General features: G+C 55.7%; 1 protein-coding gene across 7 annotated transcripts in view; it reads right to left on the reverse strand.

The window, feature by feature from the left end:
• The window catches only part of LOC115349249 (nitric oxide synthase 1 adaptor protein), a 47,587-nt gene extending 29,039 nt beyond the window's left edge, over positions 1–18,548 (reverse strand). For 6 of the 7 annotated variants that reach the window (XM_041128014.1, XM_030033253.2, XM_041128013.1 and 3 more), the window contains exons 1-2: positions 18,364–18,548; positions 8,080–8,151 (exon numbers count right to left, since the gene is read on the reverse strand). In XM_041128014.1, coding sequence (XP_040983948.1) covers positions 8,080–8,151; positions 18,364–18,468 — 177 coding nt within the window. In that variant the 5' untranslated portion in view covers positions 18,469–18,548. Of the gene's footprint in view, positions 1–8,079; positions 8,152–18,363 lie in introns of those variants that run through there. The other variant, XM_041128017.1, reaches the window with a different exon arrangement.
• Between the last annotated feature and the right edge of the window lie 2,519 nt (positions 18,549–21,067).

The raw sequence follows: 21,067 nt of genomic DNA on the forward strand, positions 1-21,067 counted from the left end.
GTCTCTCAGTTTCTCATCCATAAAACAGATATTAAACATTGCTCGACCCCTGACCCCCTGCTTTTGAGGGTTTTTTACTCTTTGCTCTCCTTTTCCTAAGCTATTTCTCCCCTGAATCACAGAGCAAGAGCCAGGTATCATCTCTGGACACACTCGTGCCTGGCTGGAAGAGGCGGCTGCCCGGGACACAGCCACCCGTGTCTCTCCTGCTCAGGTCCATGCAACATCAGCTTCAGCCATCAGCACAAGGGAATGGTTGGAGGGTTGGAGCCCACTCCATCCCGAGAGTAAAATGCTGCCACGATGACAGCAAACTGATGAAAGCCCCGATTTATTAAAAAACACAAGAAAACTCCATGTTGCAGTAAACCAGAAGAAAAAACCTCCAAATAAACGCAATGCCAAGGGTGTGAGGAGACACAAACTCAAGGGGATTGGAAAAGGGGGACGGGTCCAGCTCCCCACTGTGCTGACCAGGAAAGTGCTGGGAGATGCCAGGATGGGTTGCTGACCCTGAAATCAGCCACACCTCAGCATATCCCTCTCAAACCCATTTTCTCCTCTCAACAACCTCTCAGCTCCGCCAGGAGCTTATTCCTATGCACCAATTAGGAATTTACTCTAAAATTCAGATATGTGGAGATGGTTATCTCTGCTAGCAAGTTTCTAGCAGCAGCAGAGACTGTCAGCTCTTTGTGACAGCGGTGGGGCTGGAGAGCACCGAGCTGGGTGTGTTATGGCTGGTGACGCTGAACACAGCCCTTTCCCTCAAGAACAATACTTTCCGCAGAGGCTTATGCAAGTTAGAAGGTCAGGCAATCAAAGGCAGCTCTGTCACCTTGCAGAAGGAGCAGAGAGTTATCAAAGGACGATGGTTTCTGTAAGGACTCTTCAAATTCTCACAAACAGCAACTACCAGTGCTCTCACGACCTCAAATCTCCCAGAACAAGGTGCAGACCTCCCCCTCGACAGCCAGGCCAAATCCATCCATGCCCGTGAGCCAGAGCGTGCAACAAATCACTCCTTTCTGGGCAGGAGGGAAAGCCAGAGCAGGCGCACGGAGAGCAGGAGAGCCACCTCAGCACCACCAGCAGCTTCCGTGGCATTTGCAGTACGGCAGACGTTACGCGTGTCGGCGCTCCAGCTGTGCCACGTTCCTGCGGAAAGCCAGGTTTGCAGCGCCGGATTCCCCTGCTTCTAGCGCAGCTGAGCTCTGGCACCGAACTTGGCCTGCTGCGCTACCAAAACCACGCGTGCAACACGGGGAGCCTCAAAGGAAGCAGGCACGGAAAGGCAGGGACACGTCTCCAGCATGCACCAACACCCCTGCACGTGCTCTGCTGAGCCCAACGGATAACGCAGCCCATCGGTGCAATGCTTAAAGCCTGCTTGAAGAAACATTGCCGAGGAAGAACAAAGGTAGAGCCGGAGGAAGAGGAGGGAAGCACAAGGGCACAAAAGGGGACAGACATTTGTGCAATGACTTGACAGGCTCTCCATGAATTTAGAGAGGGGGTGGGAGCCGGCAGAGCACTCCCGGGCTGGGAAGGAGCAATGCTGAAGGTCTGCCCGCTCCCCCACGTTCAGGGAGCCTGGCAGACGTTATTCCCCCTCCTCTCCCTTGAGCTCCCAGCAGATATTTGCCGATGGCTCAGACGACGGCATCGGCGAGCCGGTAACGTGACTCACCGCGAGCGCCGGCGGGGAAAGCCCCCAGCCAGGGAGCGAGCTGAGTCACGGGGAGACGCCGTCGGCTCTCGGAGAAGGAAGAAAGCCCAACCCAAGCAAACACAGGGCAAGGGTGCGCGATGGGGACGTAGGGGACGCGAGGCACTGCTGCCTCCCAGCTTTTTGCCAGCAGCTCCAGGCCTGCCCTGGGCTCAGCGCCTACGTGGCTCCCAGCCCTCTCAAAGGCATTTGCCTGGCTACAGGCCAGCATCACCCACCAGGGACATTGCTGCTCGCGCTGGCATGCCCAGCATCAGTTGATGTGTTCCTGCCAGAGCCCTGAGCACCGCCTGCCCGTGGGACACTTGCCCAGAGCAGAAGCGCTGAGCTCCTCAGAGAGAAGGGAGGTATGGGGAAGACCATGCACCGGCATGCACCTCCTGGCTCATTAGCTTTCCCAAAGCACGCTCCCCCCACCCGGGTTATGGTTTCCTTCATCCACGCTGGCTCCGCAACCAAGCTCTCCGTCCAGCTGGGAACCCCCTGCCACCAAGCCCTCCGCCCCACCATGGTTTGGAGCCTGGCCACAAGGGACGTGCTGCTGCCCCAGCTCTGCCTGGCAGAGAACTCTTAGCTAGGGCATTGCTGGAAGCCGAAAGGCAACGAGCTTGTCATGACTTATTTAAGAAGCCAGCTACCGAGGGACGAGGAGCATGCCCGTTCCTCGCCTCCTCGAGACCCATCAGGTTGCACGTCTGGCTGAGCCCAGTCATTCCTGCCACCGCGTGACCCAGCAAGCCCGGCAGACAGCCGGCACAGGCAGTACTGGCCCACGTCTGCCCGGGAGCGCCTTCCCAAAGTCCCTCTGGCAAGCGCTGCCCAAAGCCCCATCCCTACCCTGCTTTCTCCAAGGCTCAGACCTCGCTTTCCAGCGTTAATGGCCCATACTTTACACCTTCTTACCAGTTCAGATGCCTGCCCTCTGCCACATGGAGTTATTTACCTCCTTAAACTCGTAATTTTACTACACGTGCATTCGACAGAGTGCACGTACAACTCAACGCTACTTAACGCTGCCAGTAACCTTCAAAGCTTCGCTGGAAAGCACTCGCTGCATCCTGGCCATGGTATTAAAACGGACAGCAAAGCCAGGGCCACCACGCTTTGGCCAATTCTCCCGGGAACCATCCCTCCCCTATGGGCAGTCTTGGTCAAAAGGCTGCTCCGGTGAATCTGGGTACTAATCTAACCAGTTTATTGATTAAACACTAACTACAGGATGAGATCCTGACCTATTTCATGCAATCGAGTAGGCGGCGTGTTGGTAGCACTACGGCACTAGCCGTATTTTATTACGAAGTTAAGTGGCATTGGTGGTGCCAGGTGAAATACAATGAACTTGCCCAGAAGCCTTCACCCTTTGTACTGCGATTGTCAGAGCACTGAAAGACCAATTGAAATTATTACAGATATCCCTCCCCGATCTAATGCAACGTAATCTCGTTCATCTCAGATAATCACGTCAAGTCATTAGCTCGCCAATAATTCACCTCGCGCCGAGTGCCGTGACTTGGCAAAGAGCAGGCTGTGCTCTTCAGGTGGCCAAAGCCTGAGCATCTCCTGGCCAGCCCGCTGCCCGCCACGCAGCTCCCCCGTGGGCAGCCGGGGCTGGGCTGCCCCCAGGCAGGGCTTATGCACGCAGGGCCAGCTTGCTTTCAAATCCTGCTCCGTTTTATGGCAGGGACAGCCATGATGCTCTTTGTGTGATGAAAAAAAAAAAAAAAAAAAAAAAAAAAAGGCATCATTGTAAATGGCCTAACACTTTTTAAAACTCGCCATCGCAGGAACAGGGGTATCTCAGAAATATTTTAATTAAATGAGCTCAAAATTACACCAGGCACTCTACACAAATAACTGGCCAAATGCATCAATTTTCACACCAGTCCAACTGTGCATGTGGTTTGCAGAGGATGCAAAATCTAGCTTTAAACTAGCTTGTTGAAATTCAGCAATTTTGCCAATTTGCTAAAATAGAGCTCAGCTATGCAAAGCAGCAGAAGTCCCACAAAATCAGATGTACCTGACAGAGTAGGAGGTGTAGAGGAGCTAGATTTTAAAGTGCTTGAAATGCCTCCTTGTTTTGAGCCTGCAAAACTCAGCTGGACACTTCCCAGAAACAGGCTTGCAGAAGACTTCCACAGAAGCAGCTTTTAAGAAGTGCCTATATAGGATTTCATCCCTTCTGGCACCAAAGAAAACCTGGATTAAAGCTGCACTCAGCAATCCAAGTAGCAAAAAAAGGATAATTCCAAATTCTCTAGAACGCACCAAGCCCCAGCCAGGTAGCACTGGCTGCACTGGAGACATGCCAGGAGCACCGAGAGGAAATCATTTGCATATATTTACATCATGACAACATACAAAACATAGTTATCGTTGTCATTTAGGGCCCCATGTGCTCAGCCATTCCGGGGGGGGAAAAAAAAAAAAAAAAAAAAAAAAAGAGAGAGAAGAAAGGATGCTCTGCAGCCAGCTCAGGCACTTTAAACTGAAACCTTCAACAACTCATAGTCCTTATGGTTGGGAAGATGCATCAGTTGGGCTCTTGCTCTCCAGTACCATAACACCCTCCTTGGTAACTGACAGATGTATGATCCATCCCGGACCACTCTCACAAGGTCCCATCCGAATTTCTCAAGCTTTGCCCGTGGCTGGCGCAGAGCAGAAAGAGCACTGTGGCCTCTGGGCTGCTGCTTCCCAGGAGAGCCTGGGCAAGGAACATCCCCTGGGCTCCCACCAACAGGACAGGCTGGCTGCAGCTTTAACAACCATTTAATTACTGTTGAGCTCGGGACTTTTTGATGTTCAGGTGCCCACGGGTAACTCTCTGGACTTACGGATTGGTTTCTCACACCTTGCATCCAGATGAGCCAAGGAGCTTTTTGAAGGCCAACCTACCCCGGCAGTTTAAGGCACGAAGCAACACAAACCGGGTCACCCTGTTTTGGGATGAGGAGGAGAAGGGGTTCAGTTGTACGAACACAAGCCCATCTGCTTGCCAGGAAAACAAGCCCTGGCCTATTGTATTTATTAGTACTGATGTGGCCATTGGTGCTCTGCAGGAAAGCCAGAAGACGTAGGCTTTGGGGGAAAGCTGCAGCAAACGCTCATAAAATTGCCGTCCAAGTGCATCCTTGGCATGGCTAATGTCCTGTTCCACCGAGTCCTTTCAGGGCCAGGGATCTGCGCTAAGACGCAGAGCAAGACGGGGCTGTGTCCCCAGCAAGCCCAGCCGACACAGGCAGGAAAAGCAGGAAGGCAGAGGCAGGCGGCTGAGCACCTCCCCTTCCCTCCTTGCCCCGAGCTGTGAGAATCCCGGGAATTCTCCAACATCCTCCTGCTTTTGGACAGAAACCCTCCCTCCGGCCAGCACCGTGAGGATGGCCATGCCGCCGCCAGCCCTTCAGCAGGGCGGGAGGAAGGGGATGGCATCCCTGCCCTGCAACACCGACTCCCTGTATAAAGTCCCTCTCAACCGAGATCCACAAAACGGACCAGATTTGGGCTTAATATATACATCTTGGTCTGGTGGAGCCGTTCTGCCCACAGCTGTTGCTCTGCTTTGCTCTCAGGAGAGCAGCACCAGGGCGGCAGAGCCCAGCCAGGGCAGGAATCCCAGCAATGCCGGCTATGCCGTGTCCTCCTCTTTGCCCCCAAAGGGTCAGGTCTCCATCAAAACTGGAAGCCGGGATCAGCCAGGCCCACGGCACTCGCCCTCCAAGCCCCAAATGCCGGGGAGGAGAGGGGAGACAGCGCTGCAGGAGCTGCTGCTGCTCGTAGCCCCGTCCCTCCCCGCTCCCAGCCCAGCGCAGGCAGTTACGGGGGGCTTCCAGGACGCTCTCCCCCTTGGGACCCCCGCTGTCGGGCAGGGTGCTTCCTCACTTCTTTGCAGCATCATTTTTTTTATCATTTAGTAAATAGAGGCAAAGCCCAGTGAGCAGCTAGGGCGAAGGCAGCACTGAGAAAGGGGAGTTGTAGTGGCAAGGGGACGGCAAGGGTCTCCCTCCCTCACCAGCAGCGACTAATTCAGAACAAGCTGGGACACAGCACTTTACCCCTAAATGAGGGACTGCAATAAAAACCACACAAACCTCAGGGTCAGCAGCTGCTTCACACACCACAGGCAGAACCGCTGCAGCTTGCACTTGAAGATCTCCCATCGCTTGCTTTCTGTCCCTAAACAAGCTTTTTCTTCCTCTGGTTTCCCCACGCCAATATTTTGGGATTACTTTATTCCTTAAAAAACACAAATTCCCCTCTGCTTTAAGAAGGTCACGCATTCCTTGACCTCCAGCCAAACTGAAACCAGCCTCCAGCGCCCAGCCCAGCCAGCAAATGCCCTTGCAATGCCGCGGTAATGACTTGCTGCTGGGTGCAAGGCCAGCGCAAAACATGGGAAACCAGGGAAGGGCTATACAGGTAAACTAACCAAACAAACCATCCTGGCATCGTCTTCACAAACAGCACCCCGCGACAAATAAAGAGACAGTAAAAGTCTCTCTGGCAGATCTGATCTGCAAAATCATAGCCTTTCCATGACTTGCATCTCTCCTGTCTTACACTAGATCAAGGAAGCCTGAGCACATGTTTCAAGCACATCATTCACCATGAGAAAGCATTATTTTACCCTAATTTGTGTCCTTTCCCCACCATTCGGAGCTTTATAAACTTAAGCGTAGTCTAGAAAATTTATTTATATTGGTCAACAAGGAAGTTTTAGTGTTTTTTTTTTCCCTAGGGTTTATTTAAGCCCTCAGAGTTGTGCCAGTCCTCCCACACTGATGTGGAGTTACGTGATTCTGGGGCTGGAGCTGCTTTCTTTCAAAAGTCTTATCTTGAAAGGCAGGAGAGGAAACAGCTGTTTACAAGAGCTCTTGACAGCATAACAGTTGTTCTGTCCCAAACCTTGTTGGGAACCAAGGTGAGCAAACCTAATGCCATAAAGGACTTCTCAACTTGTGCACCAGCCACAACATTAACCAACACCAAGAGGACAGGGCAGCGGGTAGGAAAGCTGTTGAGAAAAGCCCACAAACTATTTACACCCTGAAAGTTTGAAACAGAAGAGCTTTGCAGTCTGTGTCCTTGGGCTATGATACTCCTCTCCTCCTCTGGCAATGAGAAAAGAGAAAACGAGATTATAGCAAGAGTCCGCAGGAGGGGCTGAGAGAGGAGCAGGGCAACAGCCAAGCCCGGACAGGGCTGCTCAGCCACACGAGCAGGTCCGGTGCTTACGGGATCCCACGAGGCCACCAGAATGACAGCTCATCCATTACTCAACGGCCCTGCCAGCATCCTCAGCTCCTTCCAGTTAAGAGTGTTATTTCCAGGAGAGAGCCATCCCTGGAAGACAGGGCAGACCCCTCGCTGTGACCCACGGAGCAGACCAAATTACCTGCGCCGGTGGCTGTGCCGGCCACGTACGTCAGACCAAGGTCCAACCACCGCCCAAAGGGCTGTCGTGTGCGCTGAAGAGCAGTCCGGCTCCTGCTGTTTTCAGCCGGGGGGCAGCGAGCTCGCCGGGTGTGTGGTTTGCTCACGTCCCAGCCTGCCCTTCAACACCTTCCAGTTGCACAGGCGAGAGGCCAGGGAGCAGAAGAAAAGCTCCTCTCCTGGCTATCGGCCAAGCATTATATGGCGAGAGCACCCCGTATCCTGACTATAAGTAGTTTGGGAAGCCAGATGACTTCATTACCAGCTGACATCCCCTGACCTACTCACTGTTAAACAAGCTCGCTGCTGGCCGGCCCCAGAGCTCGTTATTCAACACTTTAATTTGCACATTGCCATTTACCGGGCACTAAACTGCTGGCATATCCAGGCAGCACCCGAATTTTCACACAGCTGTAGCGCTTATGCAAGCGGTAAAACACAAACATGCCTCTTCCACAAGTAGTTTGCCGTTACTTTTGAATCGGAACTGACACACAAGGACATCCTCCGAATCGCAGACACGCTACAGTTTCCATCCAGTGCCGGCAGCCCCATGTCCCGCACCCACCTTCCACCCCATGCTCCTGCACAGGACGCAGCACCGCGAGCACAGAGCCGGCCCTGCTACTGCTCGGGCTGCGGCTAACCCCAGCCACCGCACACGGGGTGCCTGGGTACCACGGGGGACACCCAGCGCTGGGGACGCTGCAAAAGTGACGGCTTGGCACACGAAGTTCGCAGGCATCGCGCCTGGGTTACGCGGAGGTCTCAATGGAGAGAGGGACGGTGAAAAATACAGAGTTATGAATAACCTGGAGGACAGGACTTATGCAAGAGAAGGCTGTAAGCGGAGATGGAGGAGTGCTGCCCCCGCCACCCCGATGCAGAAGGGGAAGGAGCATCCTCGCCGTGCTCACCCTGATCCGCCGCATGGCCGTCACGATCTCCACCCGGCTGTTTGGCCGTGGCACATCCAGGCTCCCGATGTACTGGAGGGAAAGAAAGAGCTGATTAGTCGAGTTTCCACGGCACTGGAAACCTCATGGTCCCACCACGGCCTCGATGGCATCGCTGGAGGGAACCCGGGGTCACTTCTGGGGAACAGGCGGCGTTTTGCCCACTGCACCTGAAGCCTTGCACGCCTCCCACCATGAAGCTGTTCCCTCACCACAATGTTTCAAGGATTCAGCAGCCCTTATTTGCTGGCCTCATTCATCTATGCCATGATCAAAGTACGTAGGTATAAGCCAATATCCCCTCGGCTGCACTGAGTCATCTATTATAGACCTAGATATTGGAATATCCCTAAAATAGCTTGGGCAACCTGTCCTGTGACAGGCCCTTCACTGCTTAATTACAGCCCTGCCAAACCCTCGGCTGTTTTTGCAGTGATGCTGAGCCTCCAGGCCAAGCCTCCAGAATAAAGGAGCCGCTTTGCTATTCAAAGGGGACCAAAGGCAGCGCCACTGCGACCCAGCACGGAGAGATGCCGAACAAAAACCTTTTTAAAAATAAAATGGAAGAGGGCAGATTCAGAAGAAGGATCAGAAAACAGACAAGCAACGAAGAGTCAATGCTGAGCACTAAAAACATGTAGTTAGAAGAAAAGCATTTTGAGTCTATTTACTAGCCCCCTGTGCTCCCACGCTTCATCTCAACATGAGCGCTGACGTAACCCTCCGCAGCGCAGCGCAGGCACCGAACTCGGCAGGGCTACGTGTTCCTGTGAATACGGCCATAACCTTCGCCAACAACATGAAAACCCAGGTCGCTGGTTTCGAGCGCCAGCGCCGAGACGGGTGCTCGAACGGCTGAACGCGTGCTAAGGGTCACCGTACAGGCAGAGGCCACGGAGAGGGGTTATTTCTCACCCAGCACCGCTGCGGGACTCCCGGCTCCTCTCCGCTGGGACGCTGCTGCCACCTCTATCGAGGGCACAGCACGGGGGCTGCGTGACCGCACCGGGGCTTTGTGTGGGCACGCTGTCCCAGAGAGCCCTCCTTGCCAGCCCTCTGCGCCCGCACCCCAAACTCCACAAGCCCACCCGCCCGGCGAGGCCGTCCCCAGCGGCACGGCTCCCGCCCCGGGCGCAGACGAAGGCAGGCGTCCAGCGACCGGCACCGGGCAGTCGGTGCTGAGAGTAGATGTGAAGAGAGAGGATATAAAAATAAACACCAAACAGCTGGCGTGATCGTCACGTGCTGAGCAGGCTGCCACGGTGCAGGGCAGCTTTATGTAACCGGGAATTAAAGCCCACGATGAACGCCGTCGGCAAAGGCGGCGTTAACTGCCCAGACCCCAACCGCTGAATGCCCAACTGCAAAAGCACGGGTCTTGATAAGTTTTCAGTCGTGTCCCCTAAACACAGCCTTCCCACTCCCTTCAAAGGTTCAGGTCATATCAATAGAGGTATCTTTGACAACAATCGATTCCCTTCTCTTATATAAAGTCTGGAAACCATCAGTAAAAGGAGGAGACAAGGAGGAGGGCTGAGGCAGCCAGAGCCCTGGGCACGCGGTCACCGTGCAGCACGTAAGGAAGAAACCTTTCTCCGTCTTCCCCCGCCAGGCAAACGTCTCAGCTGCTCAGCACCTCTCCCACCAAGCCTCCCCACGCTGCTCTTCTGCCGGGGACCCCCAGCATTGCTTCCCGCTCACCTGCAAGGGAGACTTTTTAGCTTGAATTGTAAGAGGGACAGACTTCTGTTAGCAAAGGGGACAGCCAGAGGATGCCTATCTTCTTCCAGTTATTCCCAACAGCATGAGGTCACTGCCACCGGAGGGGTAATCGCTGTCCTTCTCCCTGCGTTTTTCTTGCACAAGCGAGAGCAGAGTACAGCCACGTGCAAGGACAGGGCAAGCGGTGGCAGCTATCAGCTGGGCAGGAGACAGCCCCGTCCACAGCTGGCTCCCACAGCCACATGAATCCGAGCAATGCCAACCTTCTGGCTGACGACCACAACCTCGGCCAGCAGCAACGCTCAGTCATGCCTGTAATTGCGTGTGCGAGACTGTCAGGGCTGGGCTGCCCCGTAAGCAAGCGATGGAGCAGAAACCAGACACCAACTTGGACCTCTTTGGAAGGCCCTCCTGGAAAACTGCACCAGCAATAGGAAGCGTCTTGATGCCGTCCTATCTATGCCCCTTTATTCAGCTATTGCCCTCCAGCCCATGCTTGTGAGCACCCGAACCAAGGGGCTCAGGTCACAAACCATGCAGGATTCGCCTCTGCTCCCAAACCCAGGCTCCATGGCATCCTGCCGGCATCCCCCATCCCGTGGGAGCATACCCCCACCAGAGCCCATGGCACCTCCAGCCCTGACGTGGGCTCACTTCACACAATTACTGTGCTCACAGCTCCGATAACACCCACCTCTCCCTCCGCTCTGGAGGCAGGTATTTTTTGCACGTTTCATAAAACTCAACAGATGGACAAAGTCTCCCCAGATTATTTTTGTCTTCAGGGCAAAAATCACATGTGGGAACTGCACTGCAGAGGAGGAGCCCTTCACAATGTGATGAGCATCCCCCAAAAATGTGGACTTGGAGGTCAGCCTTTCAGCTAAACTACTATTTCCCAGGCAAGGAGTGGGGATGGCCTGAGAAACCACCCGTATTTACTAGTGATTTGCAGGCAATAAGTGCACTGAGGGCCACTCCTCCTCCGCTCTCCTCCAGCCCTCCTACTCGCAGCACCAACTTTCATTTTGGGAAGAGCTGTGGGGGAAAAGCAGGCGAGGCAGAGGCGAGGATCAGCAAAGCAGCTGGAGCCTGCGGGGTGCAGGGTCCCCCCATCATCCCACCCCAACGCCGAGACCCAGCTCCCTCCTCCCAGGGCAGGAGCCCCAGGGACCCCCGAGCACGGGGGCTCTCAGAGCCCAGGCACAGACTTTTGCCTTCCTTTAAAATCCGCGTGCCCCAAGCGAGGTGCCCGGTGCGGCGGTGGCCCTGGTCCCCGCAGCGGCCGAAGTCCCAGCTCCCAGGGCTTGGACCAGCATCTGTGCCAGCATCCGTGCCAGCAGGTCGACCCCACAGGAAAAGGAGGCAGTGGGGCCGGGGGAGGAGAAAGGAAGGCGCCCGAGACAAAAGGAAGGAAAATAAAGCTGTGTGAAAGAGAGCTGACAAAGAAAATAAACCCATGAAAGAACCCACCCTCTCCAAGCCCCCGGGAACCAAGGAGGAGGAGGAGGAAACCATATGCACACATGCAGGACGCAGCTTTCCCAAATAATTGCCTCCAGATCCGTAGCCCCACCACCCCGCAAGCAGACAGGGGGCAGAGGGGGAGCCCCCCACCTGCACCCAAGAGCCAGGCGGGATTAGGGGGTCACCGATCCCTGCGCTCTGAAGGTGGGGAACACGCTTGGCTCGGTGGGGAGGGCAGTCCCAGGCAGCCCCCTCCTCCTCAGCCCAATTAGGAGGAGAAAGGCCACCCGCTTGGAGCGCCAGTGAATGGGCAGCCAAGGGGGTCCCTCCTGTAATGAGGCACTCTGGCAGCCCCACAAAGGCAGCCCTCGCATTGCAAACGGCCAGCGCCGCTCGGGGCTGCGTTTCGGTCCCCCGCACGCCCTGCTGCTCCTCGTCCCCACGCGTGGGACCCGGTCTTCCATCGGTCCATCCCGGGTCCCTGGAAAGGGCGGCCCCTCTCCCTGCCACGGCACAGACTTGGTGGCCGTCACCCGTCGGGCTTCTTGGCACCCGAAGGGAGGTGGCTTACTGTCCCCCTCCCACGCAAACAGGCTCCCCTGTCCGTCCCAGGCACAGCTGGAAGGGGCCTCCAGACACAGCCCACGCCACGCACCCTCTGCCCACGGCTTACGAAAGACTTGTCCAATTCAGGGAAATACCAGTCCTCCCCAGGCCAGAGGAAAAAAACCCAAGAAAACAAAGGAGAGCATTTTGCCAAAGCAACGTTTGCACAAGTCACTCCGTTTCTCATTTTTCCTTGAGGTTGTTTAATATTGCTCATTTTCTGCTCTGTCAGAAATGAATTTTCTGGAGAAGGTGCTTTTTCTGTGGCAGCAGGTGGCAGATATTTTGAGAAAACCGAAGGCCGATCGCATCCCTGACAGGGGGACACTTCCAAGGGGTGTTGATGAGATCCCTTGCGGGTGGCGGGCAGCGGTGGGCAGTGAAAGCCTTCCCGGAGAGGAGCTGCCGCCTTCCCCAGGGAGGCACGCTGCTGCTCTGCCAGCCTGATACTGCGTGCAAAGGTCAGGGCTGAATCATACCCAACTTACAGCGGAGCCTAGATTGGCTGGCTGCCGGGTTTCCAGCTTCGAAAGCTGCCCTGAGTTAGAGAGCTTGCCACGGATGAAGAGCCGCTGCTTCTGCAGAGGAGCTACAGGCAGGCAGGCAGCAGGGCAGCGCAGGCAGAGGACACACGCCGGCACCAACCCCACGCTGGGGCATCGCACCATGGGCTACGCAGCCGTCCTCGGGGCCAGGAGAGCCTCGCTGGAACAGGGGATCCTGCGCCCAGGCTGGGGAGGGGTTACCGGAGGTACTGGCAGCCGTGTGGAAGGCATCAGATACGGGGTGTGAGGGTCCTGAGATTTCTGAAGAGTCCAGGGTGGCACGAGGCCACACCGGGTACTGGGACATCAGCCCCACGACACACGGCTGTGCCACGAAGCAAGGGCCAAAGTGCTTGGGCACCAGCGCCCAGCCAGGCACCCTGAGCCCAGAGATTTGAAATCTCTTATTTCCCCAGTGCCTGGGGCAACACCCAGCCTCTCTGCAGCCTGGCTGATAAGGGCTCCTCCCGGGGCTGCTGTGGTCAGGGAAAGCAAGGAGAAATCCAATTCCTGGGACTTTTGCTGTCCCAGTGCTCCCACTCTCCCACGCACAGTGTTCACCCGGGGAGCCACGGGGCTGGGCTGGCACGGCCCCAGCTCTGCCCTGCACCCCAGGAACACCCAGCCTTGCTGGAAGGAAAGGGGGGAAGTTTACTCAGACTGCGGTGGTGTGGGCTCAGAGGCCAAAAGGGACGGAAAAGTCAGGATGCCAGCTGACTTCCATGGAAAAAAGCCTTGGCTTTCCAGCCTGAGCCCGGCAGGCGGGTGCAGCGGGCTCTCTGCTGGGCTGGAGGGCTCCAGCCCTGCCCAGTCCTCCCTTAGCGGGGCTCTGCACCCTGAGGACACCAGGGTGCATCCAGCCCTGGGAGCCAGGTAGTTTAAGGCAGCATGTCGGACCTGTCCAGAGCTCCGTAACCAGACAGTGGGCATCAGTATAGGGGCACTTCGGGCCAGGCAGCACCGGTCAAGCTGATGCCCTAAGGATTTTACTCCTTACCTGCCTGCTGATCCTAGAAATGCTCGCGTTGCCTATGAGCTACGTGGGGACTCGAGTGCCTACAACACGCAGCTCTGGGGGTCCCAAGACAAGATCCCAGCACCCACCAGAGCCACGCGCACCACACCTACCCTCCCCTCTCACCGGCCAAAATGGGACTCGTGCAATAAGGGGAGACACCTTTGCAGCAGGACGCGGTCCTGCGGCGGGGCCACTGGGACGCAGAGCAAGCGGGTGCAGCAGGAGAGCTGAAATTTTCCCATGCCAATGAAGCAGGGCTGTCCGCTCGCCCCGTTTCCATACCCCACCCAGCCACGCTGCCCGCAGCTGCCCCCCATGCAGGGGCTGAGCTTCCTGCACTTACAGCCTTAACAGGTGTTCGTGTATGGGATGTGCGAGACCAGAGCGTTTCAGCAGGCAGAAAAGCAGGGCTGGGAGCATCCCACCCCCGTCGCTTCTTCCTCGGGACCTTCTGGCATCTGTCGAGCCTGCGAGCTGCCTTCCCGGTACCCACAGTCTGGGCACACACGGCTTTGCCAAATCCCAGTAGAGTTTTTTTTGCCAAGAGCTTCGCTAGGCAGCCTGTGAACTGACTTCACAAGCATGGCAGAAATATGCCACCGTTTCAGACGAGAACTTTTGTGGCACTCGGGAAGGTTATTTATAGCCTTGAGCAAGCAATCCTGGGCTACATCACACTGCAGCTTTGCTCCGGTCTGAGCAGCCCTGACAGAGCACACCGTACTCGAGAGCTGCCAGTACAAACAGCCCCCAAATAAAGCTGCCAAGTCTCTCCCAGCCAGCTAAAGAGGTGCAGAGCTTCACACAACCTGTCTCTGGCTCTGCAGCCCTCCAGGAAAGGGAACCTTGCTGGGAAGGGAGCCTGAAGCAGAGGAGGGGAAACTGGAGACCTCGATCAGAGCTGCCTGCAACTCACCTCACCTCAAATGCTTTTATGTACGGCCCCTAAATACATAAAAACATACACAAGAGTGGAAACACACATGCATTCGCTGCTTAGTGTTCACCTGAGGCTATAATCATTTTTCTGATAAAGGATTTATCGTTGCAGCAACCAGCAGGCTCTGCCAGTGCTCGCAGCCTTGGGAAGGGTGGCAGGCAGGTGAGCTGGAGGGGTTCACAGGAAGGGACACACTGGAGCAGACTAAAATCTCCTTCATGTCCCATCTCCAAACATAGACAGCAGCAGATGCTCGGTTCAACTTCAGTTTCCCACGCACAAAAGCAGAGAAAAGTACTGAGAAACATGAAAAAAAATGCCTGCTTGCCAAGATCCCTTAAGGGAAAAAAAAAACCAAACCCACCACCCAAACCCAAAAAAACCACCTGCTGCCCAGAAGAACAGCAATCCTCCCAAACCTCCAGTCCCACATTTATCTGCGAACGGGTCCGGTATGAGGAACGCCAGGTTTCAGCACGTCTTGTCCCAGCCCACAGCAGTCCTGGACCGCAGGCGGTGGGTCTGCCTGAGGACCAAGGTTTGCTCGGACAGCCCCTTCTCCCCTCGCCTGCAGATGGGGGAGCAGCAGAGAGGGTCCTTGCACCCATCTGCCCCTTCATTGGGAACCATGTACATTAGGGCACCGCGAATGGATTAACGAGTCTCGGGACTGAAGGATTAATAGCTGTTTCCAAATAATGGGTATTTGGTAGGTGGGACCTTGCTCTGGACCACAAGACCTCCAGAGCAGGAGGAGAGCCCAGCCCAGTGAGCTCCTGAGAGAGGCTTTAATGACAGGGGCCTGGAACGGGCTTCCCTGTGCGAACCCAGCAGCACCCCTGCACTTGAACAGATGAGGGGTCTGGCACTCCAATGCAGGCTCCACCACCCCGTTTAATTCCCTCTACATGTTGACCTCTCCGGAGGCATTGGAGTAGCCTGAGTCATGGTTTCTGATTGTGCAGAATCGCTGGTGTTGCGCAAGGTGGCCCTTGGGTTTTGTCCTGCAGCACCAAGGCTTTTGGGAAGATAAGGATTAAGCTCGCATCCCCTCCTCCTCATCCCGACTGGAGGAGCTGTGCTGGGTGGAGAGGTGGAAGAGGACAGGAGGTGTCTTTACTCTCTACATACCCATTTATTTAACCAGAAAACCACTGCACAAGGGGGAACTTCTGGCTGTTCCCCTGCGCCATGCTGCAGCTCCCAGCTCTTTCATCCGAACGCTTCAGCTAACCCAAGAGGCCAGGCTTTTGATTTTATTCAACAATTCAGACCACAAGACGCAGAAGAAAACAAATGCCCTGCCTTCCCTCGGAGCCAGCTCCTCCGATCCCCAGCAGCCTGGCTGAGGTGCCTCCGGGACACAGAGGGGTTTGGTGCCAAGAGAGTGGCCAATGAAAACAGATCCAAAAGTGTGAAATGTATTACTATTCCTAAGAAGATGGAGTGGGATTTTCCAGCTATTGGATTTCTCTCCAGAAAATGGATTAACATAATCCTTAGAGGACACTTTGCTCAGACTCGGTGTCCCCTGTGCCAGAGCATATGGCTGCAAGTGGCTTCAGTGGGGATGAGCAACACAAGTCTCCTGACGGCATCGCATGTGACAGCACCGCTTGCTTCAGAGCGAGTCCATCGCTCTGTGCTTGAAAAGGGCGCAAATCCTGACTGCCCATGGCCACCCACCCTGGGATGCCGGGAATCCCTGGGGAAAGAGACAAGGGGAACAACAGCACAGATGCCAGCAGCTACTGATGAACCAAAACACGCGCTACATCCGCTACACGTGCCATTTAAAGACAGCAGCAGACAGTGTAGGTCTGAGTGTAAAAATAAAATTAAAAATTAAAAGAATACATCAGCACATACCGACCCAGGTTCACATTACCCCCCTGCAGTGAGCCCCAAGCAAGCTCGTCAGGAATCCCAGGCTGCTGGAGCAAAGAGCGCTGATCCAGCTGCCGAGGGCTGTAACACCGGGATCCCCACCGCCCGTGCTATCAGCAATCCCAGGAGGCTTTTAGGAGACAGGCACGCGAGTCCCGGCGCCCCAGATGAGCATTTTTCTTCTTTAATCTTCCCCCAAAGTTCCGCTCTAAATCAGAGTTCCTCATTTTTGTGACTCGCTCTGGGTGCCTGGCCAAAACCAGAGCTGTGCGGGTTTAAGCTCTCGGGATTCTTGGGGATAAAAGGAACTAAAGGAGTGTAAGCATTTAATTAATCTCTAGCAATCTAATAAAAGGATGGAGTAATTGCCTAAGCCATCTGCATTTTGCATCTGGCATCAGGGGCTGCTGGAGAAACCCACAAATTTGGAAGCCGGGTTTCGTACGGATTCTGCTTGGCATTAACGCGTCCTACAGGATACAAAATAAGAGAAAGAGGAGCTAACAAAGACTAATACGGACCAGCCCATTAATGCAGCCAGACCAGCAGCATGGAAAAGAGATGAGCTGTGAGCAGACTGCGGGAAAACTGAAGCCCTATCCCACTCCTCACCCCCCAAGCCGGGCCACCCAAACCTGGCATGGAAGAGGCACGTGGGATTTAGAAGGGGAGATGCTTCGTAGCCTCCCCGCAGGTAAGGGGTGAGCAGGTGCTGGCAGTAAAACAGCAGTCGGCTCCAATAATCCAGGAGCAAAAGGCTGCAAAGCTGAATTTGAACAGTCTTTCCCAGGGAACAGTTGCAAAGCAGGTTTAAGTTTGCTCCATAAACAACTCCTCTGCTGTTTTGCTCTCTGCAGCACGGTGCCTGCCATTGGGCAGGCAATGGCCTCTGCAGAGGAACCCTCCCAGCCCTGAGAAAAGGGGGAAAATAACACTTTGACACCCTCCAACGAGCAGCAGCCTTGCCCCCAGGGCACTGCACACAATTAGATGCCAAATCTGTGATTTTTTTTTCCCCTGCCAGCACATGCGCCCCGAGGACAACGGCGTGTGACACATGCCTGCCTCCCTGCCACTCAGAACTGTTTTACACCAGGTTTTTTTCCAAGTAGACCTCACCTGAGCGTCTCGTCAGCGTGGTAACTGTATCTTCAGGAACAGCAAAGGGGGCAGGATTTTATGTTTCCCCTTTTCAAATTTCATAGCCAGCTACTTCCCAGTGCACTGCCAACCAGCGCTACCTGCTTGGGGCCGGGCAACGCGGATGGGTAGCTTGGCTTTTTCCCAGCCTGCTGCGAGATCGCAAGCACTCAGCCTGTGGGAAGCCACAGCCTAAGCGGAGTAAGAGACTAAGAGGTCCCAACGGAAAAAAAAAGAGCGCTTCCTGCCAAATCCACTACTAAGAATGGTTTATATCTGTAAGGAGAAATAGCAAGCTTTTATTTCAGGCAGGCGGCCCTGACCTCTTGCACCGCACCACAAACGGCACACAGTCCCTCCGTCCGCTCACACCCTGAATTTATCCCACTACAGCAGCACCAGGGTACAAGGCATCCTGCGGACACCAACCGTGCCCCCATCACACCGCCACTCCAGCGTTACCCACAGCGCTGGAAACGCGGAGCAAAACCCAAGCCCTCCTCTCGTTCCCAGGAAGACGCGCACAGTCCCTGGCTCTCCGGGGCCAACGTCCCCAAGCGACACCGTGCAAAGCCATGAAGGGATGCAGGGCCAAGGAGGGATGCAGGACCAAGGAGGGATGCAGGACCAAGGAGGGATGCTCGGGTGAAGTAGCAGGGTGACCCCGCTCCAGCCTGCCCCATCCCACCAGCTTGGACATCCCTACGGGACGGGTGGGAAGCCTCACCCAACTCTTTGCAGCTGAGTTTGGGGGAGAGCGGGCAACGCCAACGGGAAGGGCTCCCGGGGAAAGGGGAGAAAACCCACGGCTAGGCGAAAAGAGAGCCGGAAAACAGAGAACCCCGGGGGGTTGGGGTGCGAGCGCCGGGGCAGGGATCCCCCCCCCCCGCCCTCGGACCCCCTCCGCGCCCGCTGCCCACCTTGGCCTCGAAGCAGATGCCGTGCTGGAAGGCGTCCTCGTTGTGCAGGGGGATGCGGAGGTCGTGCCGGTCGTCCACCAGGTTATACTTGGACTTGGCGGGCATGGCGGCCCCGCGGCGGCCGGGCTGCCCCTGCAGCGCGCCCGGCCCCGGCCCCGGCCCCGGCCCCGCCGCCGCCGCCGAACCTCCGCCCCCCGCCGGCCCCGGGGCGGGGACGCGCCGCCGCGGAGCGCGGAGGAAGGGCGGGGAGAGGCGGGGGCTGTCTGTAAGCGCGGGTCTCCGCACCGCTCCCCCCGCCTTCATCCAGCGGGGAGGGGCAGGGAAGCGTTAATAAATGAGGAGGACCCGAAAGGGGCGCTGGGGAAGGTGCCGCTGACATCTAGTGCGCCGGGCCGGGTCTGCAGCCTAGCCCCGCCGAAGTTTAAAAAAAAAAAAGAAAAGGAAAATAAAAAAAGCTTTGCAAGTGGTCGCGGTGAGGGGGGGGGGGGGCAGCTTAGCTCCGGGGGTGCGCTGAGCGGGGGGGGAACGCCGGGCGTCTGGGAGTGGAGCCCGAGAAACGCATCCCTCCTCGGTGGGAGAGCCCGGGCTGCTGCAAACGCTCAGGTCAACAAACTCTGTATCCAACCCTTTATATCAACACCAGGCATGATGGAAATCAAGTGAGCTGGAGGTGAAAAAAATTTCCATCTTGTGCTTAATGAAAGGCCAGTCCTCGTGACCAGACCAGACCCTGCTGTGCCCTACCTTAGGAAAGCCCTGAAGGCTGTGACTGTGCTCCCACCCAAAGCACCCCAGAGTCCCTTTCCAGATGTGCAGGGATCCACTCACGTAGCTCTGACTGCAGGTCCAGGCTGTTTCACCCCTTACCCTCACACACATAGTGCACCCTCAGGTAGGGCTCCATCCCTCGGTGTTTTAACACCCACAGATGCTGCATAGCAGCTGCGATGCTCAGCTCGCTGCAGCATGGCTGAAGAGCTCACACAGGCCTTCACATGTCGGAGGCACCGCTTGGGACAAGCCTTTCCCAGGGCAGACATGTCCCCCTGCTCCACAGGAGACCCACAATTCCCAAAGCCTTGCTCTGCTTGCATGGTTCTACACGCCAGAGCATATTTCCCTCATGTGCCTCAGGTTTCTAAATGACTGCAATGCAAACAGCGGTGCTAGCTGTTGACCCTTCCCTGGGCATAACAGATTCAGGGTCATTGATTTTTTCAGACTGAATCGATGTGGTGAAACTTCCTTTGAGTTTATAACATAGTTCAGAGCCAGCCACAGCCACAGTGCTTCAGCTGCATCTGAAAAATTATCGTTTCTCCTCAAAGTGGAATGGGCTTTCCACCATCCCCAGAGGCTCAAATAATGACAGGCTGGGCACAGACAATTACAGGACATCAGCTGAGAAATCCCTGTGCTCAGTCATGCCCACGAGAGGTGTACAGGAATAGCTGCTGTGCTGCCAGCTTCCCCGCACCGGGCTCACAGTGGGATCACACAGAGCTGTCAGCACTTGGACAAGCGAATCGAGGGATGATTTCCCACTGAAATGGGATGCCAGCAAGCCCTGGGCTCTTGAAAACCTTTACTCCTCCTTTTGGAAGGGGACAGGGGATCGGTGCCATGCGTTGCAGCAGCTTGGGGACTGCACTTGCAGGGAATCCCTGGGCAAAAAGGGTGCGGAGAACTGAACACCCACAAGGCACTTGAGCTCACTTAAGTCCGGGACAGGCAGAAGCCAGTGGTGGGACAGTCTTGGGCCTGGATCTGCTCCATGGTGGTGGATGCTCTGGGTTCTTGCTGAAGGTTTCTGTTTACTTCTAGCAAAGGTTTAGCAGACAGCATTGAAGTCCCAGGTGCTGGGAATGATACAGCCAGTGGAGAAGTGTCCTGGAGGTCTCCAGTCCAATGCCTGACCCAAGCAGGGCAAGCTTCAAGACGAAAGCAGCAGCTCAGGGCTGCGTCTAGGTGGGTTGCAAGTAACCCCAGGGACAGAGATCTCACAGCTTCTCTGGAGCCCTGTTCCTGTGCTAAATTTGATTAAAGACATACAGTCTTGCTGACTGCTGGCTTTCCACAACTAGCAAAGCCCTGTGGATTTGGCAAAGAACTGAATTCCTGTGTGGGAGGGCTGGCGAGCATCTCCTCAGCGAATGGTGCCTTCGGGGAGGTTTTCCCCCCGGCACAGACATGGGTGTTTGATGGAAAGCCTTCAGAGCCTGGTGAACAAACCAGCTGGTCCCAGTGGGTTTGCCTGGCAGTGCTGGGGCTCCTCGCAGACCCTGGTGGGTAATGGATGCCCAGGGCAGTCCACAGCCTGCTTCTCTGGCCTCCTCCACAGTCGCAGCGGCTGTTCTCACTGACTGCTGCAGCACCTAGGGCCAACCTGCGGACAGCTCTTCAAATACTGGGGACGAGCCTCACTCCACAGTTGCTTCTGGACTCTCAGCTCATGGCACTCCTATCAGTGGCTCAGTACTGCTGCAGCATGGAAACAGCAGCTTGGAGGGGCAGCAGCTCTTCATCCAACTGGTTTGTCCCAACCCACCCCCGCCTGTTGCCCCAAGTGCAATTTGAGTGGTACTTGCAGCACCGGGCAGCGCTCCAGACAAAGTCACAAAGGGGCTGCAGGGAGTTTAGGATACCTGCGGCATTTCACATGATTCCACCTTCCTGTGATGGTACAAAAATTAACTGTCCTTTT

Source organism: Aquila chrysaetos, chromosome 12, assembly GCF_900496995.4.
Source record: "Aquila chrysaetos chrysaetos chromosome 12, bAquChr1.4, whole genome shotgun sequence".
Taxonomy (NCBI): domain Eukaryota; kingdom Metazoa; phylum Chordata; class Aves; order Accipitriformes; family Accipitridae; genus Aquila; species Aquila chrysaetos.